General features: G+C 47.0%; 1 protein-coding gene across 10 annotated transcripts in view; it reads left to right on the top strand.

Annotated features, from left to right (window-relative positions):
• Positions 1-26,716, top strand: part of LOC122740557 (DAB2 interacting protein) — a 336,399-nt gene extending 309,683 nt beyond the window's left edge. For 7 of the 10 annotated variants that reach the window (XM_043982899.1, XM_043982902.1, XM_043982897.1 and 4 more), the window contains 8 exons: positions 323-559; positions 3,993-4,194; positions 4,507-4,685; positions 6,417-7,299; positions 9,840-9,992; positions 13,949-14,142; positions 16,819-16,906; positions 20,135-21,419. In XM_043982899.1, coding sequence (XP_043838834.1) covers positions 323-559; positions 3,993-4,194; positions 4,507-4,685; positions 6,417-7,299; positions 9,840-9,992; positions 13,949-14,142; positions 16,819-16,906; positions 20,135-20,302 — 2,104 coding nt within the window. In that variant the 3' untranslated portion in view covers positions 20,303-21,419. Of the gene's footprint in view, positions 1-322; positions 560-3,992; positions 4,195-4,506; positions 4,686-6,416; positions 7,300-9,839; positions 9,993-13,948; positions 14,143-16,818; positions 16,907-20,134; positions 21,420-23,685 lie in introns of those variants that run through there. The other 3 variants (XM_043982900.1, XM_043982898.1, XM_043982901.1) reach the window with 3 other exon arrangements.
• The last annotated feature ends 802 nt before the right edge of the window (positions 26,717-27,518 follow it).

Here is a 27,518-nt window from a genome sequence, read left to right on the forward strand (position 1 = left end):
GGGTTTTCCTTGCTGTTTGCCAGGCCCAGGCACCATTTGGATAGGAAGGAGGCCTGAGAGGTGAGGTGAGGGCACAGCTTATGTTCCTGCTGCAAGTGACATCGGGACAGTATTATTCCCACTCTGCAGATGAGGGAGCTGAGGGTTAGAAAAGGACTTTCCCAAGATCACACAGTTTGTTAGGGAAAGAGATGCTGCTAGAATTTGGATCTCTTTAAGCCCATGTTCGGGGTTCCTTCCACTGGCAGGAGGCCTGTGAGTTGGTGCCACTTCTGAAGTTCAGCCCAAGCTAATCCTCGGGCTCTTTTTATTTTCCCCACAGTGTCTTCCCACGGGAGCTGAAGGAAGTCTTTGCCTCCTGGAGGCAGGAATGTAGTAACCGGGGCCGGCCAGACATCAGTGAGCGCCTCATCAGTGCCTCCCTCTTCCTGCGTTTCCTCTGCCCTGCTATCATGTCCCCTTCCCTCTTCAGTCTGCTCCAGGAATACCCAGATGACCGTACAGCACGAACGCTGACCCTTATCGCCAAGGTCACACAGAACCTGGCCAACTTTGCCAAGTAAGTAGAGTCTTTTGGTCTCTCATGCGTATTGATTGGGTGTCCCTGGGCAAGTCGACTAATTTTCAATGTTCTAGGCAAGTCTTTTAAGACTTTCTGGGGTGGGAGGAAGGGAAGAAGGAAAGGAGAAAGAAGTGGAGGGCAGAAGCAAGGAAGGAAAAATGGAAGGAGCATCTATTAAGCACTGTGCCTTAAGCATTTGCTGTTATGACAGTTGTGGAAACTGAGACAGAGGTTAAGTGACTTGCCCAGGGTCACTCAGCTTAGTTAAGTCTCTGCAACTGGATTTGAGGGAGTTTTCTTATATAGGAATCCTCCATTTCAATGAAATCACAGATCCAATCCCTATCCTCTCTGGCCCTATCTTGTTCTGTCCTCTCCCTTCCCATCCCATCCTTTCCTATCCTATCCTCACTATATCCCTGGGAGGTCAAGAGTGCAAACATTATCTTCATTTTTCAGATGGGGAAAATGAGACTAAATCTCTTGTCAGTTAGTAACCATTCAATTTTCTATAATGTCTTATAGCTACAGAATGGTTTCCTCACTACCTTGTCATAGTTTTTGTGTCCTGATTCAACCACTTTTGAACTCTATAAATTTATAACCTTGCAAAAAACTTTTCTGAGTTTCAATTTCTCCTCTGTTAGATGAGTCTGAGAGGGGTCACTGTCTTCTCAGTACTCTGCACATAGTTGTTGGGAAGAAAACACCATGTAGACTGAAATGGGCTTTGGAAATTGGAGCTTTTACTCTTAATGATTATGAGTCACGGTGTTAGCTAAGTGGCAGTTTGGTGGTCTAGTCAGCAGGTGCTAGAGCGGTTCAGTCAGGGTGATTGCTGTGGCCTGGAGTAATCAGGGAAAGCTTCATGGAGGAGATAAGCCCTAACTTCCACAGAAAGAATGAGCTAGATCTGTGGAGAGGGCGACCCAACTCAGGTTGTCCTGGGAAACTGCCCGAACCACGGTAGGAATTAGCTTAGTATGTATGTCTTTGAGACAGCAAGGAGATGAGCGATCGTAACTCACAGTTTTATAAAATTTTCTCTCTCTGTGTCATTTGTGAGCCTTACAAAAATCCTGTGAGGGAAGCACAGTGGGAATTATTATCATAATTTTGCCAAGGAGAAAACTGAGGTGCAGTGAGGAAGTCATGGCTCACATATGGCAATAGTCACATGAGGTCCTCATTTCTTTTGGCTTCAAATCCAGTGCTTTCCATTTCTTCTCTGTCTATCCCAAATATATATGCTCTAGTCCCTGCAGCATGGGCCATGGACACTGCCTATTTAGGAGGTCTAGGCCCACGGTGGGGGGAGACCCTTTGTAAGAAGGAATAGCAGCATCCTATTTGGAGGAGCAGAGCTCTGAATCACGGTCAGACATTGTTCTTCCCGATGCTCTGCTGAGAAAATAGTGGAAGGACACAAGCCATTGAAAGGACTGTCGCTTATGGCCCAGGAATGTTCTTCTGATTCATGGCTCGCAGGATCAGCCTGGTCTCCAAAGTTTCCTAAAGTGACAATGGAAGGAAGTCCAACTCCAAGAACCTTGGGAGCCAAGCTCCATTGCCTTCTCTGCCCCTCCCAGGATGCCAAAGTGGGTGTTTGAGGGGTTATCTGGTTCACCCCTCTGCTGTGTGCTGGCTCCATTGTCCCATGAGGCTATCAGGAGGAATGAGTGGCTCAGACCAAAGGGAAACCAAGGCCCTGAACCACAAGACACTTTGACAAGGACTTAGGCTGGTTTCTGCCAGAATAATACCAGAACCTACCTTGGCGGGGAGAAGGGAGAGAATAGATTTGTTCCTTTGGGACCTATCCAAGAGGTCATTTATGTGGTGCTAGCTGAATACACTTCCCCACATTTGCTCATAAGCCAAATGCTTAATTAGCAACAATATGAGAAAGGAACAGTGTTGTGAAAGAGTCTAAACCCTGGATACTTAAAGGCTGTGGGATCAAGAACTGAAGGTGAGCTTAGAGATTCTCTATTCCAACTTTCTCATCATGCCGAGGAGGAAACTGAGACCTACAGACTGAAAGGGATCTGCCCAGCGTCAGGCTGCTAGTCCATGACATATCAGAGATTCACATCAAAGTCTCCTGACCCCAAATCCAAGGCTCTTTTCCCCTCTACCCCCTTCCCAACACTGACAATTCCAAAGTAGTGGATAATATCAAACCACTTCTCACTTCTGTCTTCTGGGTCACATTTGGTTGAGTTTAGCTGGTCTTTTAGTGTGTTTGGGTTCATCCCGACCAATTGCAAGGAATGATGGCTTGGACCCACATTTAGGGAGCAGGAGGAGACCAGTCAGGGACAGACAGCAAGGCCTTACCATACAAGCAGTTGTGCGTCAATGTGACTTGGTCTCAGGTAATGCAGTGGATAGCGGCCCGCAGTGAGGAGGACCTGAGTTCCAATCTGGCCTCACATACTAGTTGTGTAACCCCAGGCAAGTCTGCCTCATTTTCCGCAAATATAAAGTTAGGATAACAAGAGCACCTACATCACAAGGTTGTCGGGAGGATCATATGAGCTAATGTTTGTAAAGCGCTTATTAACACAGTGCTTGGAGTGTGGTTAGCGCTTGACAAATTCTTGTTCCCTCGCCTTCTCCCTCTCTCTTCCTCCTTCCTAAAAAAAGACAGCCAGTGCTCCAGTTCACTACAAAGTTCCTTCTGTTCTTTCCAAATGGGATTTCTTGAGAAGGGAGAAGAAAAAGAAGGGGGTGATGAGGCTCAAACATAATAAAGTAACATAATACTGCAAGTTTCTTTAATTTTGTTGATTTGAATACTCCCTCTACCGACCCAACTTGTAGCCCTTCTGTAATGTAGCAGATGGCTTTAGGGGTTTTTTTGTTTTGTTTTGTTTTTTAAAAAGACTTATTGCTGCCAAAAACTCCATCACCCTGCAGCTTGGCGACAAGCTTCTAGCTCCATAGAGCCTTCCAAAAGCATCACCTGAAATAGCCTCTCCCTCTGCATCTAGATGGCTCAGAACTGAGGACAGTGAGGTGGCAGAGGAAGCAGGATTCTAGAAGTGCTTACATCCCTCTAGCACACAACGACCCTGTGAATTTGGGATCGTTATTAGCCCCATTTGACAGAAGGGGCAGTAGAGGATTAGAGAGGTATAGTGACTTGGCCTGCCCATGGTCACAGGGTTAACGAGGGTCTGAGCCAAGTCTCCGGATTCCAAGTACACTTCCCTTTACACCACTGCCTTAATGAACAAACTTCTAATTTGAGAAAAGGTGTATTGCCACAAATAGGGTTCACCCTCAGTCCCTTTCCTTCCCTTGCAGTCTTTGGGCTGGGGTGTTCATGGTATGGGCCCCCGGCAGGGTAAGAGACAGCCTCTTGGTGTGTGGCTCGGCCAACCTTGGCTCCCACAAGGGGCTTATGCTACCCCTGTTTTGCCAGGTTTGGCAGCAAGGAGGAATACATGTCCTTCATGAATCAGTTTCTGGAACACGAGTGGACAAACATGCAGCGGTTCCTGTTGGAGATCTCTAACCCAGAGACCATCTCAAACACAGCTGGCTTCGAGGGCTATATCGACTTGGGGCGGGAACTCTCCACTTTGCATTCCCTGCTCTGGGAGGTCATTTCTCAGTTCGAGCAGGTACCGCAGGGCTGAGTGGGAAGGGGGAGGAGGAGGAGGAGGATGAAGGCAAAGATGAAACAATAGCCATGTCATGCATGTCAGACAATGCAGAATATTAGAAGCAGAAGAGACTTTAGATCATAGAATACTACAGCCAGATAGGATTTTTCTACATAGCATGTTAAAACCGAAGAGAACAGCAGGTCCCTGAGGTGTCCACTACAGTGAAAGGAGAAGGGGGAAGGCCGCCAGATGAGACCCAGGGAGCCCCTCTCTTCTTTGTGTCCATTCCCCAGCAGGTAATATCTACGTCTCACCGTCTCTCTGCAGAGCACGGTCACCAAGCTCGGGCCTCTGCCTCGGATCCTGAGGGATGTCAACACAGCCCTGAACAATCCAGCCAGCATGCAGTTGTCAGTGACGGCTGAGCATGCAGCTTCTACCCCAAGTACAGGGGGCAGCATCTCAGCAGGGCTTCAGAAGATGGTGATCGAGAATGATCTGTCTGGGTAAGAGCCTTGGCACATAAATCGGGTGGCAGGACTGGGGCCAAATGGGGTAGTGGGAGGCAGACCACATCTAGCCTCAGACCCTGGGATCATCTTCTGCTCTGTGCTTAAGGAGGAAGCATGAGAAGACTAGGTCTGAAATGAAATGGCCTGGGTCTGTATTTTATAATTCTTCATCTGCAAAATGAGGGGATTGAACTAAAGCATCTCGAAGCTTTAAAGCTTTGGGATTTTTCTGACCCACTTCCTGAATGGCTTCAGGAAGCAGTTATCACAGTGCCTGGAACAAACTATGTGCTTAAATAAATGCTTGGTGATTGACTAAATAGAACATCAATAATCCAGTTCAGCCCCCGCTGTGTGTTTCTGAGGCAGTCAACAACCCTCTCTGAACTGGATGCATTTCCCTTTCTCTCCCTTGGCAAGGAGATAAAGTCCTTTCAGAGAAACTCACATCTATGACTGATGTGTTTACCGTGAAGAAATACTACTTTTCACTCACACACACTCTCCTTATTTAGGGAACTCTCTTGCTCCTCACTTCGTGGCCCCCGGCTACTCCCCTGAAGCCTGTTATTCTAGGGTGTTGCTCCAGTTTAAAATCAGTCCTTAGATCTAGCCCTGGGGATGGCTCTGACCAGCTCATTTGCACAGAGGTGTTAATTACTAATAATGCCCTAATGTGTGTTAGTCACAAACCTCTCCCCCTGCTACCGTCTCCCAGAGGCATCCCAGAAGCATTCTTATTTTACGGCAGAAAAGTGATAGCCCAAAGCAATAACTCTCTAATGCTGGATTTTGAGGCCATTTGGGTAGAGGCATGGGAGTAGGGAGGTGCTTCTCCTCTGTCTAGTTGGCTCTGCACAGACTCTTTCCCATACTTTCTTCTTCCCTGCTGAGCACAAATACTCTCTCCTCCCTCCTTTCCCTCTCTTCTTTTCTCCCCTCTCTGCAGTTCATGCTCCCAAGGATTCCCTGGTCTCTGGGTCAGCTGGCCTTGGGAGTACATGGATTTGATCCCTCCTCCTCCTGACTCCTGGAGAAAAAGACAGGAGAGTTGTCCCTTGGGGCCCAGCAGTCCCCCTCAGCCTACTTCTGGCTAGGATCTGCCCTGTTTGTTTCTCCTTTCCCTCTTCACTGGGGGCGTGGGAGTGGGAGTCCGATCTGATCTGCATTCGATACTTTATTTAATATCTTAATAAAGGATGAGAAAGGAGGACCCAGCACTAGCAGACTCTTGTACCATCCTGGTCACAACGCCTAGTAGCAGAGAGGGGCACCCGAGTGGCCATTTAGATCGTGGGCATGAAGTCCATCTATCCTCTTGGTGCCACACCCGGGTCTGCATGAACAAGGAGGCAGCTCTGTATTTGGAGGCTGACAGTAAGGGGTTCTCACCTTCCTGGGTCTCCGTTGCCTCTTCAGATGCATATATTATAAAAGGAGGTTGAAGTCAAGGAGATATAGGGTCCCTTCCAGCACAGTGGCTCCCTCCCTCCTCCCTCCTTTCTGCCTCATTCACTGGGAGCCCTCCAGACTCTCCCACCTCTCCCCAAACCTCTGCCCATGCCTCCCCAGCTGTTTTGCTCTTCCCCAACAATAATCTTCCTGCTTGTTCTTCCCTGGATTGATTTATTCTGTTTATTTTGCGCTTTTGCATAGCATTTATGGTTCTTCTTCTTCTCCTTCCCTCCCTGCCCCTTCCCCTGTGTGTGCTTTTCTTCCCTGCAGTCTGATAGATTTCACACGGTTACCATCTCCAACCCCTGAAAACAAGGACTTGTTTTTTGTCACAAGGTCCTCTGGGGTCCAACCGTCCCCTGCCCGGAGCTCGAGCTACTCGGAGGCCAATGAGCCTGACGTCCAGATGTCCAACGGCAGCAAAAGCCTTTCCATGGTGGACCTGCAGGACAGTCGGATGTTGGATGGGGGCACTGGCACCCCAGGGGCCTCGGACCCTCTCAGTGACAGCCAGTCATCCACAGGGCAGCTCCAGGGCGTGTGGACAGCCCGGACAGCCCAGAACAGCCTGGCAGGCATGGCTACCGTGCGGCGGGCGGGGCAGACGCCCACCACACCTGGCTCTGAGGGTACGCCGGGCCGGCCCCAGCTGCTTGCGCCGCTTTCTTTCCAGAACCCTGTGTATCAGATGGCTGCCGGCCTGCCCCTCTCACCCCGGGGCTTAGGGGACTCTGGCTCCGAGTGCCACAGTTCGCTGAGTTCTCACAGCAACAGCGAGGAGTTGGCGGCCAGCAAACACAGTGGGGGTGGCTTTGGGGGTGCTGCCGCTGAGGACTTGGCCCGGCGCCCCGCGGAGCTGGCGAGGCGGCAGATGTCGCTGACGGAAAAGGGTGGACAGTCCGCTGTGCCGCGGCAGAACAGCGCCGGCCCCCAGCGGCGAATAGATCAGCCACCACCTCCCCCTCCTCCCCCCGTCACTCGGGGCCGGACACCACCTTCCCTCCTGAACACCATGCAGTACCCCCGGCCGTCAAGTGGGAGCATGATGTCCTCCTCCCCTGACTGGCCGGGCAGCGGAGCCCGGCTCAGGCAGCAGTCGTCCTCCTCCAAGGGGGACAGCCCTGAGATGAAGCAGCGTACCATGCACAAACAGGTCAGTCCTTGCAGGACCTGGGGGCCAGCCTGGCTCTAGGACCCAGCACACCTTAGTGACTCAGAAGCTTCCTGATCTAATAGGTCAGGTCTGTAAGGGGACCTCCATTGTGCTACTGAGGAGGGCGGGGGTGGGGGTGGGGGTCTGGAACTGAGTTTGAAGACACAGTTCCTCCTCTATCCCCCCATCCCCTGTGCAGGAAGAGTGATTATTCTGCTAGCTTTTATTCCTTCTCATCATTTCACTTCCACATCCTCAAGTCAGCCTTGAGCTTCCATACCCAGAACCATCATCCCATGTTCCATCCAGCACCCTGTCAGACCTCATGTCACCAGCAGGGAGCAAGCTACAGGCTCACATGTGGGCTCATTGAGAAGGGTCGGATGGTCACGGAGCATCTCTCACTAGTCATGTCTGGGCACCCTTGGTTTGCCACCATAGGCCTTCCAACTCAGGGAAAAATTTTTGACTTAATAGTATTCCTTGTCCCAAAACAGTATCTACCTCTTGATCATTGGGGCTTCAACACATCCATCAAGAGTTATGACAGCCCCCCAAGAAGCCAGTGGGAAATGACAGGCTGAGCCGGGGATGGCAGGGTGGGGCTCTTATGATGATTACAGACATTAAATAACATTAATGACTCACATTTCTCAAGTGCTTTGTAGGGCACTTTCTTGGCCACAACCTTGTAAGAGAGAGGTAGTACAAATATCATTCCCATTTTCCAGCTTAGCAAAGTAAGGCTTGAGGAAGTGACTTTCCCAGCGTCACACAGCAATGTCAGAGCCAGGATTCAAGCCTAGGTCTCTCTTGACTCCAAGGTTGGAACTCTGCCCATTAGATTGCACTGTCCCTCTCTCTGTATAGAGGTGTAACTAAAAGTCCTAAGTCAACTACATGGGACAGGGTGTTTGATATATTGCCCTTAAACTAGAAGATTCATTAATCCTGCTGTCTTACTGTGGTGGTCCTGAGGCTTTTAACAAGAGCCCTGACCCAAAGGCTAAGACAGTATGGTTTAGCAGAAAGAGACTTGGAGGGGGCACCTAGGTGATGCAGTGGATAAAGCATTGGCCTTGGATTCAGGAGGCCCTGAGTTCAAATCTGGCCTCAGATACAACACTTACTAGCTGTGTGACCCTGGGCAAGTCACTTAACCCTCATTGCCCCACCAAAAAGAAAGAAAGAAAGAAAGAGACTTGGATAAGAAGTCAGAAGATCAGAAGTTTGAGTCCTGGCATTGCAACTGACTTGCTGTGCAACCTTGAGCAAGTAAACTCCCCTCTCTGAGCCCCATTGTCCTTTCTGTAAAATGAGCTAGATTCCATGATCTATAAGGTCCTCCGTGATTCTCAAACGCAATGATTTTATGGACCTGGTCCTTCTGGACCCATTTGGAGGTCAAGCACCTTCCACTTGGTCCTAGGCATAGGACCCAGGCTGGCTAGCTCAGTGGTTAGACCCTTGTGTATACAAAGTTGAGGGTGAATTTCCAAATCTTATTAGGACCAACTGGCATCACACTTCACCCCAGGATTGCAGAACCCTTGCTCATGGTGGCCGTGGGACAGGAGAGCAGGGAAGGTTCAATACAAACCCCTCCTACTGAGAGAGACCATTCTCCCAATGGGGTGGTATGGGGGAGCTGGCCGCAGCAGCAGAGTCTTCTGCTCAAGAAAGACGGATCATCCAAATGTTTAAACTCTGTCAGAAGAAAATACTCAGTTCTTCTCTTTCCTCTTCTCGTTTCTTCCCTTCTCTTTCTATCTTTTCTTCTCTTTGCCACTTCCTCTTTTTCTATTAGTTACTCAGTCTTTCTACAATTCCCCGTGTTCCTAGCTGTCTCTCTATTCTTCTCTTATGTCTGTTTCTCTCTTCCTGTCTTTTAATTCCTCTGTACTTCTGTCTCAGCCCTGCTCTCTCTTCCCCTCTCTGTGTCTGTGTCTGAGCCCTTTGCCCTCTTCCTCTGTCCACCTCTCTCTGACCTTCTCTTTCTTCTCTTTTTGATAAAATGTTCTCAGTGCCTTTTATTTTGTACGTTGCCACTTCACAATATACTCCTCTTCCCTCACGGCTCCTTTTGATGAAGGTTGACCTCTTTCTATCCCAGTTCCTCTTGATTGAGCTTCCCTTCGCCTCTATTCTTCTCTTTGTCCTCCTCTCACACCCTCTTTTTGTCCCTCTGTGTTGTCTTTGTCTGTCTCTCTGTCTCTTCCCCCTTCCTCCTCTTCCTCCTCCTCCTCTTCTTTTTCTTCTTCTTTCTCCTCCTCTTCTTTCCCTTCTTCTTCCTCTTCCTTTTCTTCCTCTTCCCCTCTCAAATTCTCTCACTCTTGAGCTCTCTCAGCCCTATTCTCTTCCTTTATCTTTCTCTCCCCCTTTCTTCCTCAATGGCTTCCTCTCTCAGCTCTTTTCTACCTCAGTCCCCACCATCCTATCCCCTTGCCTTAAGCCCGGCCCTCCACCCCTCCCCTCAGGTCCCATGCCCCTCTGGTTCTTGCCATTTATTTCTCTGGTTCTGGCTATATGTCTCATTGTAGGCCCCTTCACCTGTGAACCCCAATGCACTGGACCGCACAGCCGCTTGGCTATTGAATATGAACATGCAGTTTTTAGAAGATGAGAGCTTTGACCCAGACCCCAAACACAGGGATAAGCTAAGGAGTAAGGAGGAACTCAGCCAAGCTGAAAAGGTAACCTGAGACTGGTCCCTGGCATTTCTATGACTGGGAGCTAGCCCTGCAGAGCTCAGGGGCCTGGTGTATGGTGATCCTGCCATACGGGGGCAGGGGAGGTGGGGATTGGAAAGTGGGAGTGGGTACAACACACTTGTTGGACGGCCCATGGAACAGTATCACTTAGGCACGTCCTATCCCGGGGCCGGCCCCATCCGTCTTTGCTTTCTCTCTTTCCTCGACGACTTATGAGGATTATTACAGTCACATGCCTGACTGCTGAGGCATCGGGGTTTAGTGAAAGGAGCTCTGGGCATGGAGTCAGAGGTCCTGCATTCCCAACCTAGCTGTGTGTCCTTGGTGCCTTGTGACCTTCCCTACTGAAGGACTCTCTGAGTCTCTCTCAGTCCTGTGGTCTTGTGGCCACCTTTGCCTTTGTCATCCCACCTCTACCTCACAGGACATGTCTTGTCCTGGGCAGCTCCTCTAACATCTCCAGGGCTTCAGATAGCCTTGGTTCTGGCCCTGGAGTCAGGATGCTGCAGAGACCGTGGGAGTTCTGAGACCAACAGAGGCAGCTGAATGAAAAATCCTCAGTGTTGTGTTGGATGAACACAGGGGATTCCCAGAGTGCTTTTGGAAAAGGGGAGATTCCCCCCAGCTCCCCCCCGCCCACCCATACCTGAACCCTTAATCAGATCCTTTCCCCCAACTGCTGTTCTAAGAGGTATGTTGGGCTTGTTGATATCACATCCACAAGCCTTTTAAACAATTAGGATTCAGGAAGCACTTGTGGGACCTTCTGGGAAAGAACATGGGGTTGTGGGGAAAAAAAGCAGGCTTGGGAATCAGCATAATAGGCTTTAGGGCCTGACTGCTTCTTCTAAACCTTAGGCACTGGATTGAGAGTCAGAGAGATCCACTCCTGCCCCTGCTGCCTCAGGAGGCTGGGTGAGAGGTTTTGTCCTCTGCAGGCCTCATCAGTAAAAGAAAATAATTAGACTAGATCTCTCAGGTTCCTTCCATGATTGCAAGTTTATTTTCCCTTAATTCCACTTAATTTCCCTGAGCCTCACTTTCCTCATATATAATATGGGAGGCTTCAGTTCAGTTATTTTTCAGTTGTGCCCATATCTTCATGACCCCATTTAGGGTTTTCTTGGCAGAGATACTGGAGTGGTTTGCCATTTCTTTCTCCAGCTCATTTTACAGGTGAGGAAACTGAAGCAAACAAGGATAAGTGACTTGCCCAGGGTCACCCAGCTATTAAGAGTCTTAGACCAGATTTGAATGCAGGAAGATGAGTCTTTCTGACTCCAGGCCTGGTGCTCTATCCACTGTGCCACCTAGCTGCCCAGATAATTTCTGAAAACACTTTTAACTCTGACATCCTGTTATTCTGTGCTAGTTGTGGGTAGCCAGATGTTTGGGGTCAGAGGAGGGACTAAAAGACCCTTCTGGGATCTTCTTGAGGAGTTTCAGTTCTTTCTCCTCTTGAGTGGGTGCTACCAGACCAGGGTAGGGGTTTGTTGGAGAAGCCTAAGTTATATCTGAGGTAATGAGTGGCCTCTGAGGTGTGGTGATCAGCTCTGGTGCTGACTGATGGAGCTCACCCTGTGATCAGAGCTCTGTCTTGAAGAGTAGAAAGGAAAGAGGAGGCCAACCTTTAGGGAGGCTCAAGTCTCATAGCCCAAGCCTTTTTCTTCCTCCTTTCACCCCAGCTCTTTATTCCCATAACGCATCCATTATCTTCTCATCACGAAGGCCAGTGGCATTGTTAGCTGGCATTAGCATTTCCCCATTATTTTATGGTTGTGTTTATGGAGAAAGAGGCAAATGACTTGGGATCAGGAGACCTGGGCTCCACTCCTGGTTCTTCTACTTGTTCCCGGTGCCATCTTGGACAAGTCACTTAATTTTGGACATTGTTTTCCTTAGCTGTAAGAAGGAGTTGGATTAGATGAGTTCTTGATGTCTCTTTCAGCTCTGAGTCCTATGCTCCTATAAGATAAGGAATCGCTGCCTTCAGAACTCCCCTTCCAGAGGCATAACCTCCCAACCATGGCTGGAAGGGGACTTTACCCCACCTGTTGATTGATTGAATGAGCTCTCTGCATCTCGATATACCCTGGGTGCTCTTCTTGGGGCCCATTCTGTAGGTAGTCTCTCCTTTCCGTTCATCTTGTGCAGCTTGAAAGAGTAGACTCTCTTCCCACTATACTTCCTTGCACACAGGCATAAGAGTGCTAGGGGCCTGCTAACAAAACTTTCCTTGCTAGACCCCAGGGATGGATGCTTGAGAGCTAGTGTGGTGCAGTGGAAAGAAGACCTGAGTTCAAATCCTCTTTCTGTCCCTAACTGTGACTTTGGGATTGTCACAACTTCTCTGGGCCTCAGTTTCCCTAGCTGTAAAATTGGGCTGGTCTGAGTTCTCTTTCCAGATCTTAATCCTATGATCTTTAAAGAAAATTATTCCTTTCCCATCTCCATATTAGTTTCCACAGGGCTCTGCCCCAACTGGTGGAGTTCTGACGGTGGCCTAATACTTCCAGTCCCAGAACTATGGTAATAATGGGTATTACAGTTCTGCATATCCCTCAGTCAGGGCATTCCTGAGGCAACATAGCCTTTTTTTCCTGGGCCCTTTGTGGTGCCCAGCAGAATAGTTCCTGTCACCCGTCATCTCACTCCCTGTCCTCTAATATCAGCCAGCCTTCCTCTGAAGTTTCTGCCTCCTGGAGAGTTGTTGAGGTCTTGGGGGTCCCATCTTGCTGGAGAGGCTATAAGGCCCTAAAGCTTTAAATGTTAGTGTCATGGACCCCTTTGGCAATGTGCTGACACCTGTGAACCCCTTCTCAGAATGACGTTTTTAAATGCATAAAATAAAGGAAGGTTACAAAAGAAAAAAATTTTACTGAAATATAGTTGTCAAAATATTTAAAAAGCAAGTTCATAGAGGCCAGGCTACAAACCCTTGCCCTAAGGAAAACCAATGCATCTGAAAGTGATTGTCAGTAATGGTCCGTTGTTGGTTTCTCTGTGAATTCCTGATTCTGTCCCCTGATTGTATTTCTAATACTATAGTGATGTATACTCAGTGAAAAATCCCCCAATCCCTTAGTGGGAAAGCTGGTGTCAGAAGGAAGCTCTGATGTGGTACTCAGCTGCTATCATGTCCCTGGATCTCCCTTGAAAGAAACTTACCCTTTGGGGATTCCACTGGGGTTGGGGAGAAGAGGGGACTCAAGGGATCTCTAACTCCTCCGTGCTGGATGATACTGGGCATTTGATCCATTCCATCTCTGCTACCTTACTCTGGTCTGCTTTAGGTGCTGCTTCTCCTGCTTGTTCCATGCCCAGGGCACAGCATTACTACTTCTTTCCTTTCTCAGCTTGATTTTTTTGCTATTGGGTTTTCTCTCTTTTTTTTTTTTTTCCTTTTCCTTTCTCGAAGTCAGATCCTCAAGGGGCTTGACCGCTACTCTAAATCACCTAGACTTGGTCTGCGTAGTGACTTGGTGCTTCTACCTGCCTACACTTTAGCCCCTTCTCTGTCTCTGCCAGCCTCCCCTCAGATGGATGGATTATTCCCTTCATCATGATGAAGGCACCTCCATGTTTGACCGATCCACAGCCCCTACACACACAAACCCATAAATGGAAACTAAAGAGCTATACGTCTCAGGCTCATGCTTACTGCAACATCAAAGAAAATCTTAAACATCCCCCCTCACCCCAAGGTGACCCTCATACAGTGTCTTGCAATTGGGTTGGGCTGGAGTCTCCCATGGTCTGGCAGAGGAATAGATGGGAACCCAAGCCTAACAATTCATTTGAATTCATGGGGGGAACCCATGATCCAGATGTCAGTGAGACCCCAAGCAGGAAGCACGCTAACGGCCAATCCGCTCTGTGTTTATCTTGCGTGTGCGTGCATGTGCATGTGTGTCCCTGCTTGCGGGTTGTCCCAGCAGGACATTGTAGTGCTACAGGACAAGCTGCGTATCTCGGCCAAGAAGCTAGAAGAATATGAGAGCAGGTTCAAGTGCCAAGAGGAGACGACCCAGAAGCTGATGCTGGAGTACCAGGCTCGGCTGGAGGAGGGGGAAGAGAGGTTACGGAGGCAGCAGGAGGATAAGGAGATTCAGATGAAGGGGATAATCAGCAGGTGAGTTGGGTAAAGTCCTTTCCCATGTTCGTGTCAACAGAACTTCCCCCATTCCTGTGCTTTGTCTCTTTTTTTTTTTTTTTTTTGTACACAGAGAAGTGTGACGATGTAGTCTAAAAGATAGAAAAGATCTGGTGCCAGGTCCAGTTCTACCACTTGTATTCACCATGTGACCTTGGGCAGGTCATTTGCTCCTCTCCATGATCCTGGTTTCTTCATTTATAAAATGAGATTGGTAATGCTTATACCACCTTTTTCTCAGGGTAGCCATGAAGGTCAGCTAAGACATTCATTTGTTGTCAAAGCACCTACCTTTTCCTGGTCAAATGTGATAAGAGCTATGAAGTTGCTTTGTTACTTGGAAGGGCTCTGGAAATAGTTGCTCATTAGAACACAGGACTGGGAAGCACAAATCCTCTATCCTAGTTCTATAGACTGTGTGATTCCCTGTGTGACCTTGAGCAAGTAATTTTGGGGGCCTCACTTTTCCCTTCTGTAAAATATGGGTAATAGTCCCTTCTGTCTCCCCCACCAGGTTGTTGAGGATCAAATTAGACATGAAATGGCAAAACATTCTGAAAAATTTAAGAAAGAAAAACCTAAGTGATAACATCGCTCACACCATTAGGAATTTTGGTTCAAAAGGTTAAACAAATCTCTGTGCCAATCTTTCCATCTTTCTCTGCCTTTCCCTAAGGCCCAAGACTTAGTCTAGCTGAACTGGCCAATAAGGAGGTACTTCCTAGCAACCAAGACCACAGGTGCTTGCGAGAAGGAAGAGAAAGGAGAGGAGATTCCTTTGAGGCTTCAGATGTCTCATTAAAACCTGTCATTTTGGGGGGCAGCTAGGTGGTGCAGTGGATAAAGCACCGGCCCTGTATTCAGGAGGACCTGAATTCAGATCTGGCTTCAGACACTTGATACATACTAGCTATGTGACCCTGGGCAAGTCACTTAACCCTCATTGCCCCGCCCCCCAACAAAACAAAACAAAAATTGTCATTTTGGAATCCAAAGGAAAGAAGTGGAATGAAGTCTGGACAAGGAAGAAGATCTGGGTTAGTGTCCCAGCTTTGCTTCCTCTAACCCTTAGAGCAACTTGGGCAAATCAATTTCCTCATTTGGGGGGGGGGGGCAATGAGGGTTAAGTGACTTGCCCAGGGTCACACAGCTACTAAGTGTCAAGTATCTGAAGCCGAATTTAAACTCAGGTCCTCCTGAATCCAGGGCTGGTGCTTTATCTACTGTGTCACCTAGCTGTCCCCAAATCAACTTCCTCTTACTGGGTCTCAGATTCTTTCTTTGAAAAATGAGAAATTGGATTTTATGAGTTCTGGGTCTTGCAGACCTAACAATTTGTGATTGTTGGAACTAGAATACAGATTGGCAGACAGCTGCTAACCATTTGGTGACCTCTGGAAGGATGTGGTGTTGTACAGCAGAGTCCTATGGAGATTGGTCCAGGCTGATTCAGAGAGGAAGAGGATTCAGTGTTGGAGCTCTAGGAAAGCCAGAGGGTCTGCAGGCTTCTCTTCGTCTCAGTGGCAATGGTTGTGGGATTGGATGAATTTGGGCCATTCTGTGTGAAAGTTTGGTGGCTGGCTACTGGAGCAAGTCCTTTCTCACATTCTCTTCATTGTGGCTGAGAGTCAAGAGAACTGGCCCATTGCTGTCACTTATATATATGACCTTAAGAAAGTCACTATCCCCCTATGAGCTTCTTTGCTCTATTATAAAATAAAGGGATTAGACTAAGTGATACTTTCTATCTTTAAAAATTGTCATGGAATAAAAATCACTTTCCTGGTTTTAGCAGGCAAGAGGGTCGAAAACTTTTATTTACAAATAGCAACACGACCGAAAAAAACAAACAAAAAACAGTTGGCCAAGATGGGGAACACAGCTTCTTTAGGAAGTGACTCTCCCTTCTTAAAGGATCAAAATCTCTTATATACATAGAAAATATACAGGCAGAAAACTACTCTATGTGAAAGTACTCAGGAGAGCTATTAGGTCCCAACATTTTTTTTCCCAATGTCTAAATTGAAATAGCCAGTCATAAAACACATACAGTTATTGAGGCAAGAACATGTAATTAAAGAATACCTAAGGGTAGTTTATATTATGCTGGCTTCATCAGTTGGAAAATAGTTTCCTGCGCCCAGGAAGGTATAGCTTGAGGTTACAGAAGGGAGTGGGTGAAGGGGGACTGGAAAACATGCTTCCTGACTTCAAGCCTCACAGAAAGGACAGTTTTCAGGATGGAAGTGCTGAAGCTAAGTTGGCTTCTACACACATTCTTTATTCTAAGATCTACATCCTAGCTTTGACATTCTGTGTTCCAAGGTCCTTTCCATTTGTAACATTCCATTCCAAGGGCCCTCCCAGCTGTGACATTCTCTGTTCTAAAGGCCCTTCCATCTGTGTGACATTCTCTGTTCCAAGGACCCTTTCAACTCTGTTGTAAGGTCTATGGGCACCTCGAGTTCTAACAGTTGTAATTCTGTTATGTCGCAGCCTTGCTCAGGAGCCAGAGGCATGCACTCACTCACAAAGCTGTCAGGCCTCATTTTCACCGGCGCTTTCCTCTCTAGAGGAAACCCTTGTACTCTCGTTCATGGTCAATGACAGAAACATCTCACAATCACGGGTGTCGCTCCTGTTTTCTTTCTCTAGGTTGATGTCAGTGGAGGAGGAATTAAAGAAGGACCACGCAGAGATGCAGGCGGCAGTGGACTCCAAGCAGAAGATTATTGATGCACAGGTTGGGAGCTGTTTTCCCCATTGGTCCCTATCCTTTGTTACTTCTCTCGGATAGAAGGGGACAGTTCCCTTTGTTTACATGAATAAGCTGGGGCTAGTCCTTATCCTGTGTTACCGCCCACACATGTTTGGGAACAGTTTGAGCTGCTTCCATGTGGGAAGGTGATGTAATTGCTCTCACTAAGGGAGGGCAGTGTGAAAGTCCTCTGAAGGGAAGCTTGCCCCTCTCCTGCTTGCTTTGACCACAGAAACAAGAGCACTGCAGGGAGGAGGAGGAGGAGGAGGAGGAGGGGTGGAATGGAGATTCTCACTCAAAGAGGGCTCAGAAAAAGTCATGGAGATTTAGCTCTGGAGTTATGGCAGGTGAGAATGATAGGGAAGGGATCTGCCCAGCTGCCATCATCAGCATGGTGGGATTGGGATGGCTATTTGAAGTACTACTGAAGGATCCAGCTTTGCCCCCACCCCCTTAAAGCCAACAGCTGGCTAGTGAGTGCCTTTTGCTGGCAGCTTCATGGCCATGTCCATCCTCCCTTAGCCCTTGATGTGAGATGAGGGAGAAAAGACCTGCCTAGAACAATAAAAACAGATTGCATAGAACTCCTTTGTCATGGAATAAAACAGCAGGAGGTGTACTTTATGATTGTTAAGCAAAGCTAATGGGAAAGCTGATCCAGCCTGAGATGCCCCTTTACCAATTCCGGAACGACCCAGAAGGAAGTCTCCAAGGCCTCTTTTGAGCCCATTCTCTTCAACATTTTTTTTTTTTACCTGTGACTTGAACAAAAGCATTTATAATATTTCTCGATGGCAGGTTTTGGATCCAAAGGCAGTAAAAATGTCTTTTTTTTGTTTGTTTTTTGTTTTTTTGTTTTTGTTTTGTTTTGTTTTGTGGGGCAATGGGGGTTAAGTGACTTGCCTAGGGTCACACAGCTAGTAAGTGTCAAGTGTCTGAGGCTGGATTTGAACTCAGGTACTCCTGAATCCAGGGCCGGTGCTTTATCCACTGCGCCACCTAGCCTCCCCAGTAAAAACTTCTTAAAAGTTAGAGGACTTAGACCCAAGTTATTTGAGGAAATGAGAGAACACCTAGTTGCTTAAAATGAATGTATTTTCTTGGCTCAGGTGTATCTGTCCCAGGGTATTGGGTAGGGGATTTCGGTCATTTCAGAGCCACTGTTGGGGGTTATTTCAGAAGTTGTGAGCGATCAGAAACCTAAAGATGAGCAATTGTTAAGCCTAGTGTTGGTTCACAGATCCTAGAAAGAATATTCAACCTGGTTGATTACCATTTACTAGAAAGGAATATAGAAACCATTAGGAGTCAATATGGATTCACTAAGAGCAAATCATGCCAGTCTAAATCCTTATTCTTTTTTTTTTTTTAAGTGAGGCAATTGGGGTTAAGTGACTTGCTCAGGGTCACACAGCTAGTAAGTGTTAAGTGTCTGAGGCCGGATTTGAACTCAGGTACTCCTGACTCTAGGGCCGGTGCTCTATCCACTGCACCACCTAGCTGCCCCCTAGATAATGTTATTATGAGGTGGAACATTAACTAATAAGCATTAATTAAGCACCTACTATATGGCAGGCACTGTGCTAGGCTCTAGGGATAGAGATAAAATCCCTAATTTCTGTAAGAGAGAGGGCAAAGAAATCAATACCCACTCCAGTGAGTCCTGCAACTCAAGAAACTTACATTCTTGTGGGAAAGACAATAAATCCATCTATCACTATATTGAGAATAAAAATATATTAAGAGAATGTAAATAAACACCAGATAATTTGGGAGATGCCAGGTAGTTTGGGAGGGAGTATTTGAAGGGATCAGGGAAGATGATACCAGAGTTGAATCACAAAAGAAAAGATTCAGTGAGGCAGAAGTAAGGGGTGGGGGGCATTCCAGGCATATGGAATGGCCATTGCCAAGGCATTGGGAAGGGAGTTGGAGAGTCATATGGGAAGAACAGAGAAAGGCGCACACACAAAGGGGAGTTTAAAGTTGGGGGAAGTTAGAAGGAAAGCTTGAGAGAGTTGGGAAGGACTTTCAAAGCTAGACAGGGGCATTTGTTTCTTATCCTATAAACAAAAGGGAAGTCACTGGAATTTCTTAAATAGGGAGTTATAGGTTTTCACATAAGGAAAATCTTTTTGACAGCAGTGCAGAGCATTGAATAAAACAATGAGACTTGAGGCAAAGAGATCAATTAGGAGACTATTGCAATAATCTAGGTAGTAAGGGCATTAACTAAGGTACTGTGAGTAGAAAAAAGGAGTCAGATTCAAAAACTTGTGAAGAAAGAAATAAGATTTAGAAACTGGTTGTCTATATGGGGCAAAGGAAAGTGAGAAGATGACAATGCTGAGGTTACAACTTGGGACACTGGGGGCATGGTGGTGCCTTTGAAAGAAACAGAAAATTTGGGAAGAGGGGAGAAAGATGAGTTCAATATTCAGGTATTGAGCTTGAGATGTCTTCAGGACTTCTAGTTTGAAGTACTCAATAGGTAATTGTGGTGATAATATGGGACTGAAGGTTAGGGAAGAATGTGGGTCTAGATATATAGATGTGTGGAGTTACCTGCGTAGAGATGATAAATCCATGGGAGCTGACAAAGTCATCAAGCGAATGTACAGCTAGAAGAAGACTCAGAACAGAGCCATGGAGAATACAGTTGGGGTACATAAATACAGATGACGAGTCGTCAGAGGAGTCTGAGAAGGAGTGGTTAGACAGGTAGGAAGATAACCAGGAAAATGCCCAAAGAGAATTGAGAGGCACCATAGACTAATGGAAGGTGTACTGAATTTGAATTCATAATACCTCGGTTCAAGTCCTAGCTCTGCCATTAACTAGGCAGATGACTCCCTCCTCCATTCTGTACCTTGGTTTCCTCATCTATAAAATCAGAGAGGTTGACTTCTTGGTTGGGGAGTTGTCTAGGGGGAGGGTCTTGTTTTGAAGGTGCTCCGCAGCACTGACATTCTGTAGATCAATGAATGAATGAATGGACCATTTTACAGATGAGTTATAATTCCATTTCTTCTCGCCGCCCTCCCCAACACTGGGACTTAAGTTGGAAAAGGTAAACCTGCTTACAAACCTGCAGGCCTGTTGAGTCAAAGCCAATCTTACATTCATACTGGGGGAAACTGGGAAGGAGCCAGTATTGTTCCAAGGGCACTGCTCCCCAGTGACTTCTCCCCTTGGCTACTCTGTCATTCACAGGAAAAACGTATCGCGTCACTGGACGCCGCTAACGCCCGCCTCATGAGCGCCCTGACCCAGCTGAAAGAGAGGTACAGCATGCAGACCCGTAACGGCATCTCCCCCCCAAACCCAACCAAATTGCAGATTACAGAGAATGGCGAATTCAGAAACAGCAGCAATTGTTAACTCACCTGGAGGGAGGAGGAGCTGCCACTGCCACCCGGCACGGGGGGAGGAGGAGACAGAAGTAAAATATAGATATAAACACCCCAGGATCTCCAGCCCAGTGCACCAGGGGCAGAAGGAGCGACAGCCACTTCAGAGAATGGTTCATCTCTCCCCTCCCTCCCCCCAAGACACCAGGCCGGCCGGGATAGGAGCCAGCGTGTGTGACTGATGCACTGTGGGGCAGAAGGCACTGCCTCCTCCCTCTCTCCTCTCCCTTCCCCAAGAAGCTAAAGCCCATGTGTTTGGGGGAAGGTGGAAAAAAAAAAAGACTTATCTGTGGGAGTTGTGTGGCCTAAGGGGAAAAAATGTTATATTTGGAAAAAAAAATACCAGAAAACCAAACTGCAAAGTGTCACTGTTGGTGGATTTCTTTTGATGTGTAAATGTTTAAACCAATTACCCTTTTCTTCTTGAGCTGGACAAATCTCCAAATTCTCACAGGGGCCGATAATGCTTGGGTTAATTTCTGTGAGGGAAGAGGGCAAAGAAATCAAGACTCATTCCAACCCCACCTCCAGGACGGGCCTGGAATTCCAGGCCACCCCCACCCTAGCCCAAATCAGTGTTGTTCTAGCACCGCCCAGGGAAGAGTGCTTTGATTGTAGCAGATGGGTCCTGGTTATTTTAGGCAGAAATGACTCTAAAATGGAGAAGGGCAATTCACAAAAGATAAACCCATATGATTACAGAGTTGGAAGGGACCCCAGAGGCTACCTAGTCCAATCCATACCAAAACAGGAATACCCTTTTGCCATATCCCTGAAAAGTAAGCCTTTATCCTCTGTTTGCACACCTCCTGTTATGGTGAAATTGCTGCCTAAAGAGGCAATTCATTCCATTGCTGAGGAATTCTGATTGTTAGAAAGTCCTAGTGGGACAAAATCCACCTTTTTGTAGCTTTCCCCCCTAATATTCCTTGTTCTTCCCTGTGGGACCCGGCCACATAAGTCTGTTTCCTCTTACACATGATAGATCTTCAGATTGTTGGAGATAACAATTATCCCACCCTACCCCAAGTTCTCTTTTCTGGGATGAAAAATTCTTAAGCTTTTCCCCTCTGCTTTTTTTTTTTTTTTTTTTTTTTTTTTTGGTGTGGGAATTGGGGTTAAGTGACTTGCCCAGGGTCACACAGCTAGTAAGTGTCAAGTGTCTGAGGCCGGATTTGAACTCGGGTCCTCCTGACTCCAGGGCCAGTGCCCTATCCACTGTGCCACCTAGCTGCCCCTCCTCTCTGCTTTTAAAAGCTTGGGGGACAGTTTGGCCCTTTCCTCTCTAAAGTTGGTGCTTTTATATAGGAGGGGGAATGTTCAAGAAGAGTTGCCCACCTAGTGGAGCATCTACCTCTGTGGGTCCCACTGAATTGAAGAGGAAGCAACAAATAAGGTTCTTCATTTCTGTCCCCATGTCTTCATCTTCTTTTCTTTCCCCTCTTCTTAAGTTGGTCTTCAAATAAACCCCACACAAAGACATTTAATGACTTTTTTTTTTTTTAGTTTGCTCCAAGATAGCAAGAACATAGATCTACATTAGAGAAACCTACTCTCTCACTCACTTCTCCGCTAATGCATGTACCAGTGTCTTAAGATCCATTCTGGGTACCCTTTGGTCCAAGATTTGATGATCCTTGGCCTTGGGCCTGTGGCCATCCCATTAAAAAGTCCAGAGTAGGGTCATGGAATGTTAAAATTGGAAGGGGCCTTAGGTGCCATGTTGTCTAACCTCTAAACCTCCCTCCACCATCTTGATCAAGTCATCATCCAGTCTCTGAAGAGTTTTATTGATAAGGACCTCCTGAGACAACCCATCCCCCTTTCAAGGGTTTATCCTTGATAGAGGTTGCCATAGTATCTATCATATTTGTGACTTGGGATGGGGATGGGATGGGGGAGGATGGGGGAGGTGGAGAGACATTCAACCAGAGACGATTACACTTTGTCCTTACCCCAATAACGACTGTAATTTTGTTTTGTTTTGTTTATTTTTTCATCATACATACCAGGAGGCTATAATGAAGGTCAGCTAATAGGGAGAACTATGGAAGAGAGCATTCCTTTAAGGAAGTGAATGAACCCTCCTAATCCAATGGGAAAGGAAGAATGCTCCCATGCCCCTTCTTACTCCCCCAGCCCATGTTTCAGCAGACTCCAGACCACATCCAGTGTTCTAGGCGTCTTTTATTACCTTTTAGCCCTTTTTAGTCAACCTGTGACTCCCCTATGGAGCATAGCCTTCAGCAAAGACCTCTCAGGCCAAGGCCAATTTAACTGACCTATAGTAAACAGAGGTAGTAAGGTGATTCAGATGCTCTTGACAAGGGGTGCAAAGAAAAAAAGGTTTATTTCATCTCCTGTCCTGTTTCCCCCTCATCTGTGCTGATCTTTTTTTTTTTTTCCCCACCTACTGCTGGTTAAATAGAACCCTACACAAGGAAATTTAGCACTTTTAAAAAATTTTGTTCCTGTTTGTAAAGATTTGAAAGCCACAAAGGGAAAACTGCTTCCTGGGAAACTGCAATAGTGTCTGAGGTCCGGAGCTAAAATCTTGGCTCTCCCGCTTGTTACCTTTGTGACCTCAGGCAAGTCCCTTCCTCTCTCTGGGCCTCCTCTTCATCTGTTAAGTGCATGAGTTGAACTAGTTCTCTGAGGCCTCTTTTCTCTCTTATTACAGTCATTCATGGTCCTGGAACAGTGTCCTAGAGGCATATGAAAAGGAAGGAGATGGAGTAAGGAAAAGATTGCAGAATCTGGAGTCGAGAGCCACATATTATTCGTGCAATTCTCAGGCAGAGAATGTAATGTCTCTGACCCTATTGATCACTTTTCTCAAATAAGGAGGCAGAACTTGATAACCTTGAAGGCCCTTCCGGCTCTAAATCTATGATTCTATGACCTGAGCTCAAATACTGCTCCCCGGGCAACCTTGAGCAAGTCCCTCATCTGTAAAACGAGAAGGTTGAATCAGTTGGTCTCTGAGGTCCCTTTTGACTCTTTGATCTCTTTAAGTTGCTTTCTACCTGTTGACCCTGTCTATGAACAAGTACCCTTGACCCTGGATTTTGGAGTTTTCCTATAAAAAAGCCCAAAAGTTGGTGGAAAATAGCATCCCTTTTTAATGTCCTGTGTGGTGCCATAATGAGTTTCTTGGAGAAGGTCCAAGTGAGTCCCAGAGAGTGTACCTCTGCTCTCCCCCCCCCCCCCAGCTTTATTTAGGAGCTTCTTACAGGGAGTATGTGAGCCATCAGCTAACCGGAGAAGAGAAGTAATTAATGATGTAAATAATAATCATAGTAGTGGAGAGGCCCCAGAGAAGATTGGTAATTGTAATTTTTTTTCCTTTCACAGTATGCATTAGAAACAAAACCCGCTCGTTTTCTGGAATTCAGGCCCTTTAAACTGAGCGCACGCGCTACATGGGAATTAAGAGCCCTGAAGGATGTTAAACATGATCACCCAACAGGAACAGCAGCAAGGAGCCGGCAGGCCCCCCGTGCACACAGCCCGCTGGCCAGTCCCGACTGTGCTCTTTCTCCTGCTCCCCACCCTGTCCCGGACCCCCGCGAGCCACACGTCCAGGGCCAGGGCTGGCTTTTTGTTCTTGTTTTTACTTTTCTTATGTGTTGTGGTTCAAAGTCAGGACCTTCTGGTGCTGTCCCTTTCCATCCCGTGTCAGAGAAGGTCTAGCCAGGACAGCTCTTTGGAGGCAGGGTCGGGAAGAGGTCTCCTTTGGCCCTTGGTCTGGGGCACAAGTAAGCACTCATATTTAATGGGTCCACCAGTGAGGGGGCGGGGAAGGAGCACTGAGTCCTGCTCCTAGCCTGAGCCACATTGCCAGTGCCAACTCAGTGCCAGCAAGGTCCATGCTGCAGGCCAGGTCTCTCCTTGTCATACCCCTGCTGAGGCTGGTCCAAGAAAACAGTCAAAGGGAAGGTGAGAAAACTCAGCTCTTCCCTACCCCCAACTTAATTTTCCCTAGGACTCCAATTCCAGTTGGGGCTGGCATGCTGGGTCCCTGGAAATCTCTGCTCTTTTCCCCTCCCTTAGCTGTAAATGCCTATTGCTCAGTTGATTTCTCTATTCCTGGCATGGTCAGGTCACCACCCCCCTTTCCCAAATCAATTCAGGTGGTGGAGTAGGGAGCACAGGGAGCAGTCTCTGAATACTCTCCCAACTGACTGAATCAGCTAGCTTTGGAGAAGGGTATGAAAGCAAGACAAAGCATCCCTCAGAAAGGCCACTGAAAATCCACGCAGCAGGAAGGTTAGGATTAACAGGGTACTCTTGACCATTAGGGGCAGAAACTACCATTTCCAAATTCCTCCAAGACTCTCAAATGCACCAAGAGACTTCTGCTAAAGTGGTGGCTTGGGGAAGGAGCAGAGATCCTGGAGGGAATATTTCCATGAAACTGATTTAATTCCATTTCATTTTGGGTCAGGATCAGAGAGACTCACCCTGTGATGGACAGTTGATGGCTAGAAGATGAGGGGGCCAGAAATAAAGCATTAAGGGGGAAAGATGTCCTTCCCCATCCTGGCCCCACCTCCAGACTCCCTGGGAAATTCTGGGTTGGGAGGAGGCCTTTCAACCTAACAAGAACTTTTGGGTGAACTTTGTGGGGAGAAATTCAGCCCTTTGTAGAGAAGGGTGTTGCTGATTTAGTTGGGAGTTGACTAGTATCTTTCTCCCCCATCCTTGCCCTTTACTGCCTCTTTACTCCCTTCATCCTAAGGCACCTCGCTTCTATTTGAGGGTTCTTCGGCCGCTGAGATAGGCCCTCCCAACACATCTGAGAGTCATGCCAGATGTGGAAAATTCAGACACCCTTAGGCAGGTACTTCTGTTTTTAATTTCCTGCCCACCATAACATTTAGTTACCAAATACAGACTGGTCCTCCATACCCATATTTCTAAGCACTCCATATATTTTGTCCTTTTTGTTTTCAAAGAGAAAAGATTTCTACGCCCCCACCCTCAGATTTTCTGTTTCTGAAATGTGTGTCTCATAGCAATACCGGGGACCAAGTCCCCACAGCCAGGGAGAAAGTCAACAAGGGACCGAAGACCACTATATATAACATTTGTCACCTGCTCGCTCATTCTCATGCTCTCTATGGCGAGAGCCTTATCTGGTGCAAAAACTGTAAAGTGTACAGACTGTCCACCAATTTTTATCTTAATGCAAGTCTGACAACTTTTTTGTAAATGTTCTCTTGGTGTTTGATTGTAATGTAACTATTTCACTATCAGCTGTATATAGTGATTCATGCCTGGTGCTGCCTTGCAGACAGGATTGGGCAGCTGCTTGGAGAATGACTTGGAGTTTTATTTTTTATTTTCCCCCATTAAAAACAAAAACAAAACAGAGTTGAGGAACAGTAGGAGGGTTGGGATTTTTTGTTAAAGTTTGAGTTGATTGGAGACAGCTGTGGTGTAGTGGGAAGTGTCAGATTTAGAATAAAAAAACTTGGATTTGAATCTCAACTCAGCCCCTTAACTGTGTGACTTGGAGAAAGTCACTTTTCTTCTCTAGGCCTCAGTTTCTTCATCTGTAAAATGAAGAGGTTGAAAGAAATGACCTCTGAGGTCCCAGCATTAAATTCCTAGGATTGGTCATTTGGGGGGTTGGAACAAAAAGATTTTCCCCAGATTATCAGAATATTGCTGATAATAGGATCTAGCTTTTTTTTTTTTTAATTTGGTTCCAGGAGAACTTAACTTGGGGGAGTGGGCTCAATCTGCTCTGTGAATGGCCCTGCTTTTGCCTTTTCAGGATAAGGCACCATCCAAGTGGCTGGCACATAGCATCGACAATCACAGCCACAGGCCCCATCCCTGCAGGAGTGTTTGCCCAGGAGTCTTGGTCCTGAGAGTCCTGGGATTATCAGAACTGCCTGGCATGGCCCAGGTGAGTCCTTTTAACCTGAAGAGCTCCCAGTCCTCTTCCCTCCCAGGAAATCAGATGTAGAGAAACTGGTAATATGCCAGCGTTGGGTAGGGCTGGAGGAAGCCCAATGGAACTGAACCTCACCCAGGGAAATCAACGTCTTCTTCCAGACCTGTTGGATAGGATGCTGCTGTTCCCCCACGAGTCATCGATGTCCTCCATGAAGGTCCTTAGGGCCATGACAGAGGTTAGCAACACACCTGACCAAAAATTATCCCCATGGAACCAAATACCTCCAGCTAGGAGGGGGGCAGGAGAGCCAAAAATGTCCTCTCCCACCCTCTGTGGTACAGCTGCCCTGGGGGAGCTGTTGGGCCCAACAGCTGCAAACACCTCCCCAGCCCCCACCCCGACCAGTGGTTTTTCCAGAGCTCAGACGAAGAACAGACTGTCCCTGGAGACCCTGCTGTTGATAAGCCAAAAATAAATGAGAAATAGTTGAATTTTCCAAGGTCATTCGAAGGGGGGAGGGGCGTAATTTTTCTTCTCAAACTTAACTGCCTAATTTCTTGTAAATGATCATCCTTTCTCCAACTTCTCAGAAGATATGGTGAAGGTATCACCCTACGCAACCCCAAATCCCCACAGAGCATCTCACCGACTCCTAAGATATACCTCTTTCCCTCCCTCTGTCTATTTGCTGAAGCCCAGCCTCACTCTGTTTTCTAGAGACTCTTAGAAAGAAAAATGAAAACAGGCTCACCTCCATTTTGTAAGTATGTGAAAAGGAAAAAAAAGTTTAAAAAAGCAAAAAGTTGAACTGTTGCCTGGAGTTTCTCCAGTCTCGACTTTTAAATTATGTAATAATGTACAGAGAAAGGTGTTGGTGTTCAGAAATTCCATGTGGCTGTGCAATTTATGTACATTTACAATTAGAAATATTAAAGATTTATTTAGCTATTTTAAGCCAAACTCTCCAGTCCATTGGATGATCGTTCTCTCTCTCTCTCTCTCTCTCTCTCTCTCTCTCCCCCTCCCTCCCCCCTCCCCCTCTCTCCCTCTCTTTTTCTCCCTTCCTCATTAGTGACAAGAAGCAAATAACCTTTCTTTAGACCCCAATTTCCCCTTCTACAAAACGAGGGGGTTGGTATGTTATGGGGGGGGGCATCACATTAGGAATTGGATGACTTGGGTGCGAAATCCGACTATTACTTCTGGAACCTTGGACAAAGCCCATTGTCTTTCTGGGCCTCAGTTTTCTTATCTGTTAAATCAGGAAGCTAGATTAGAT

Source organism: Dromiciops gliroides, chromosome 2 (genome assembly GCF_019393635.1).
Source record: "Dromiciops gliroides isolate mDroGli1 chromosome 2, mDroGli1.pri, whole genome shotgun sequence".
Taxonomy (NCBI): Eukaryota; Metazoa; Chordata; class Mammalia; order Microbiotheria; family Microbiotheriidae; genus Dromiciops; species Dromiciops gliroides.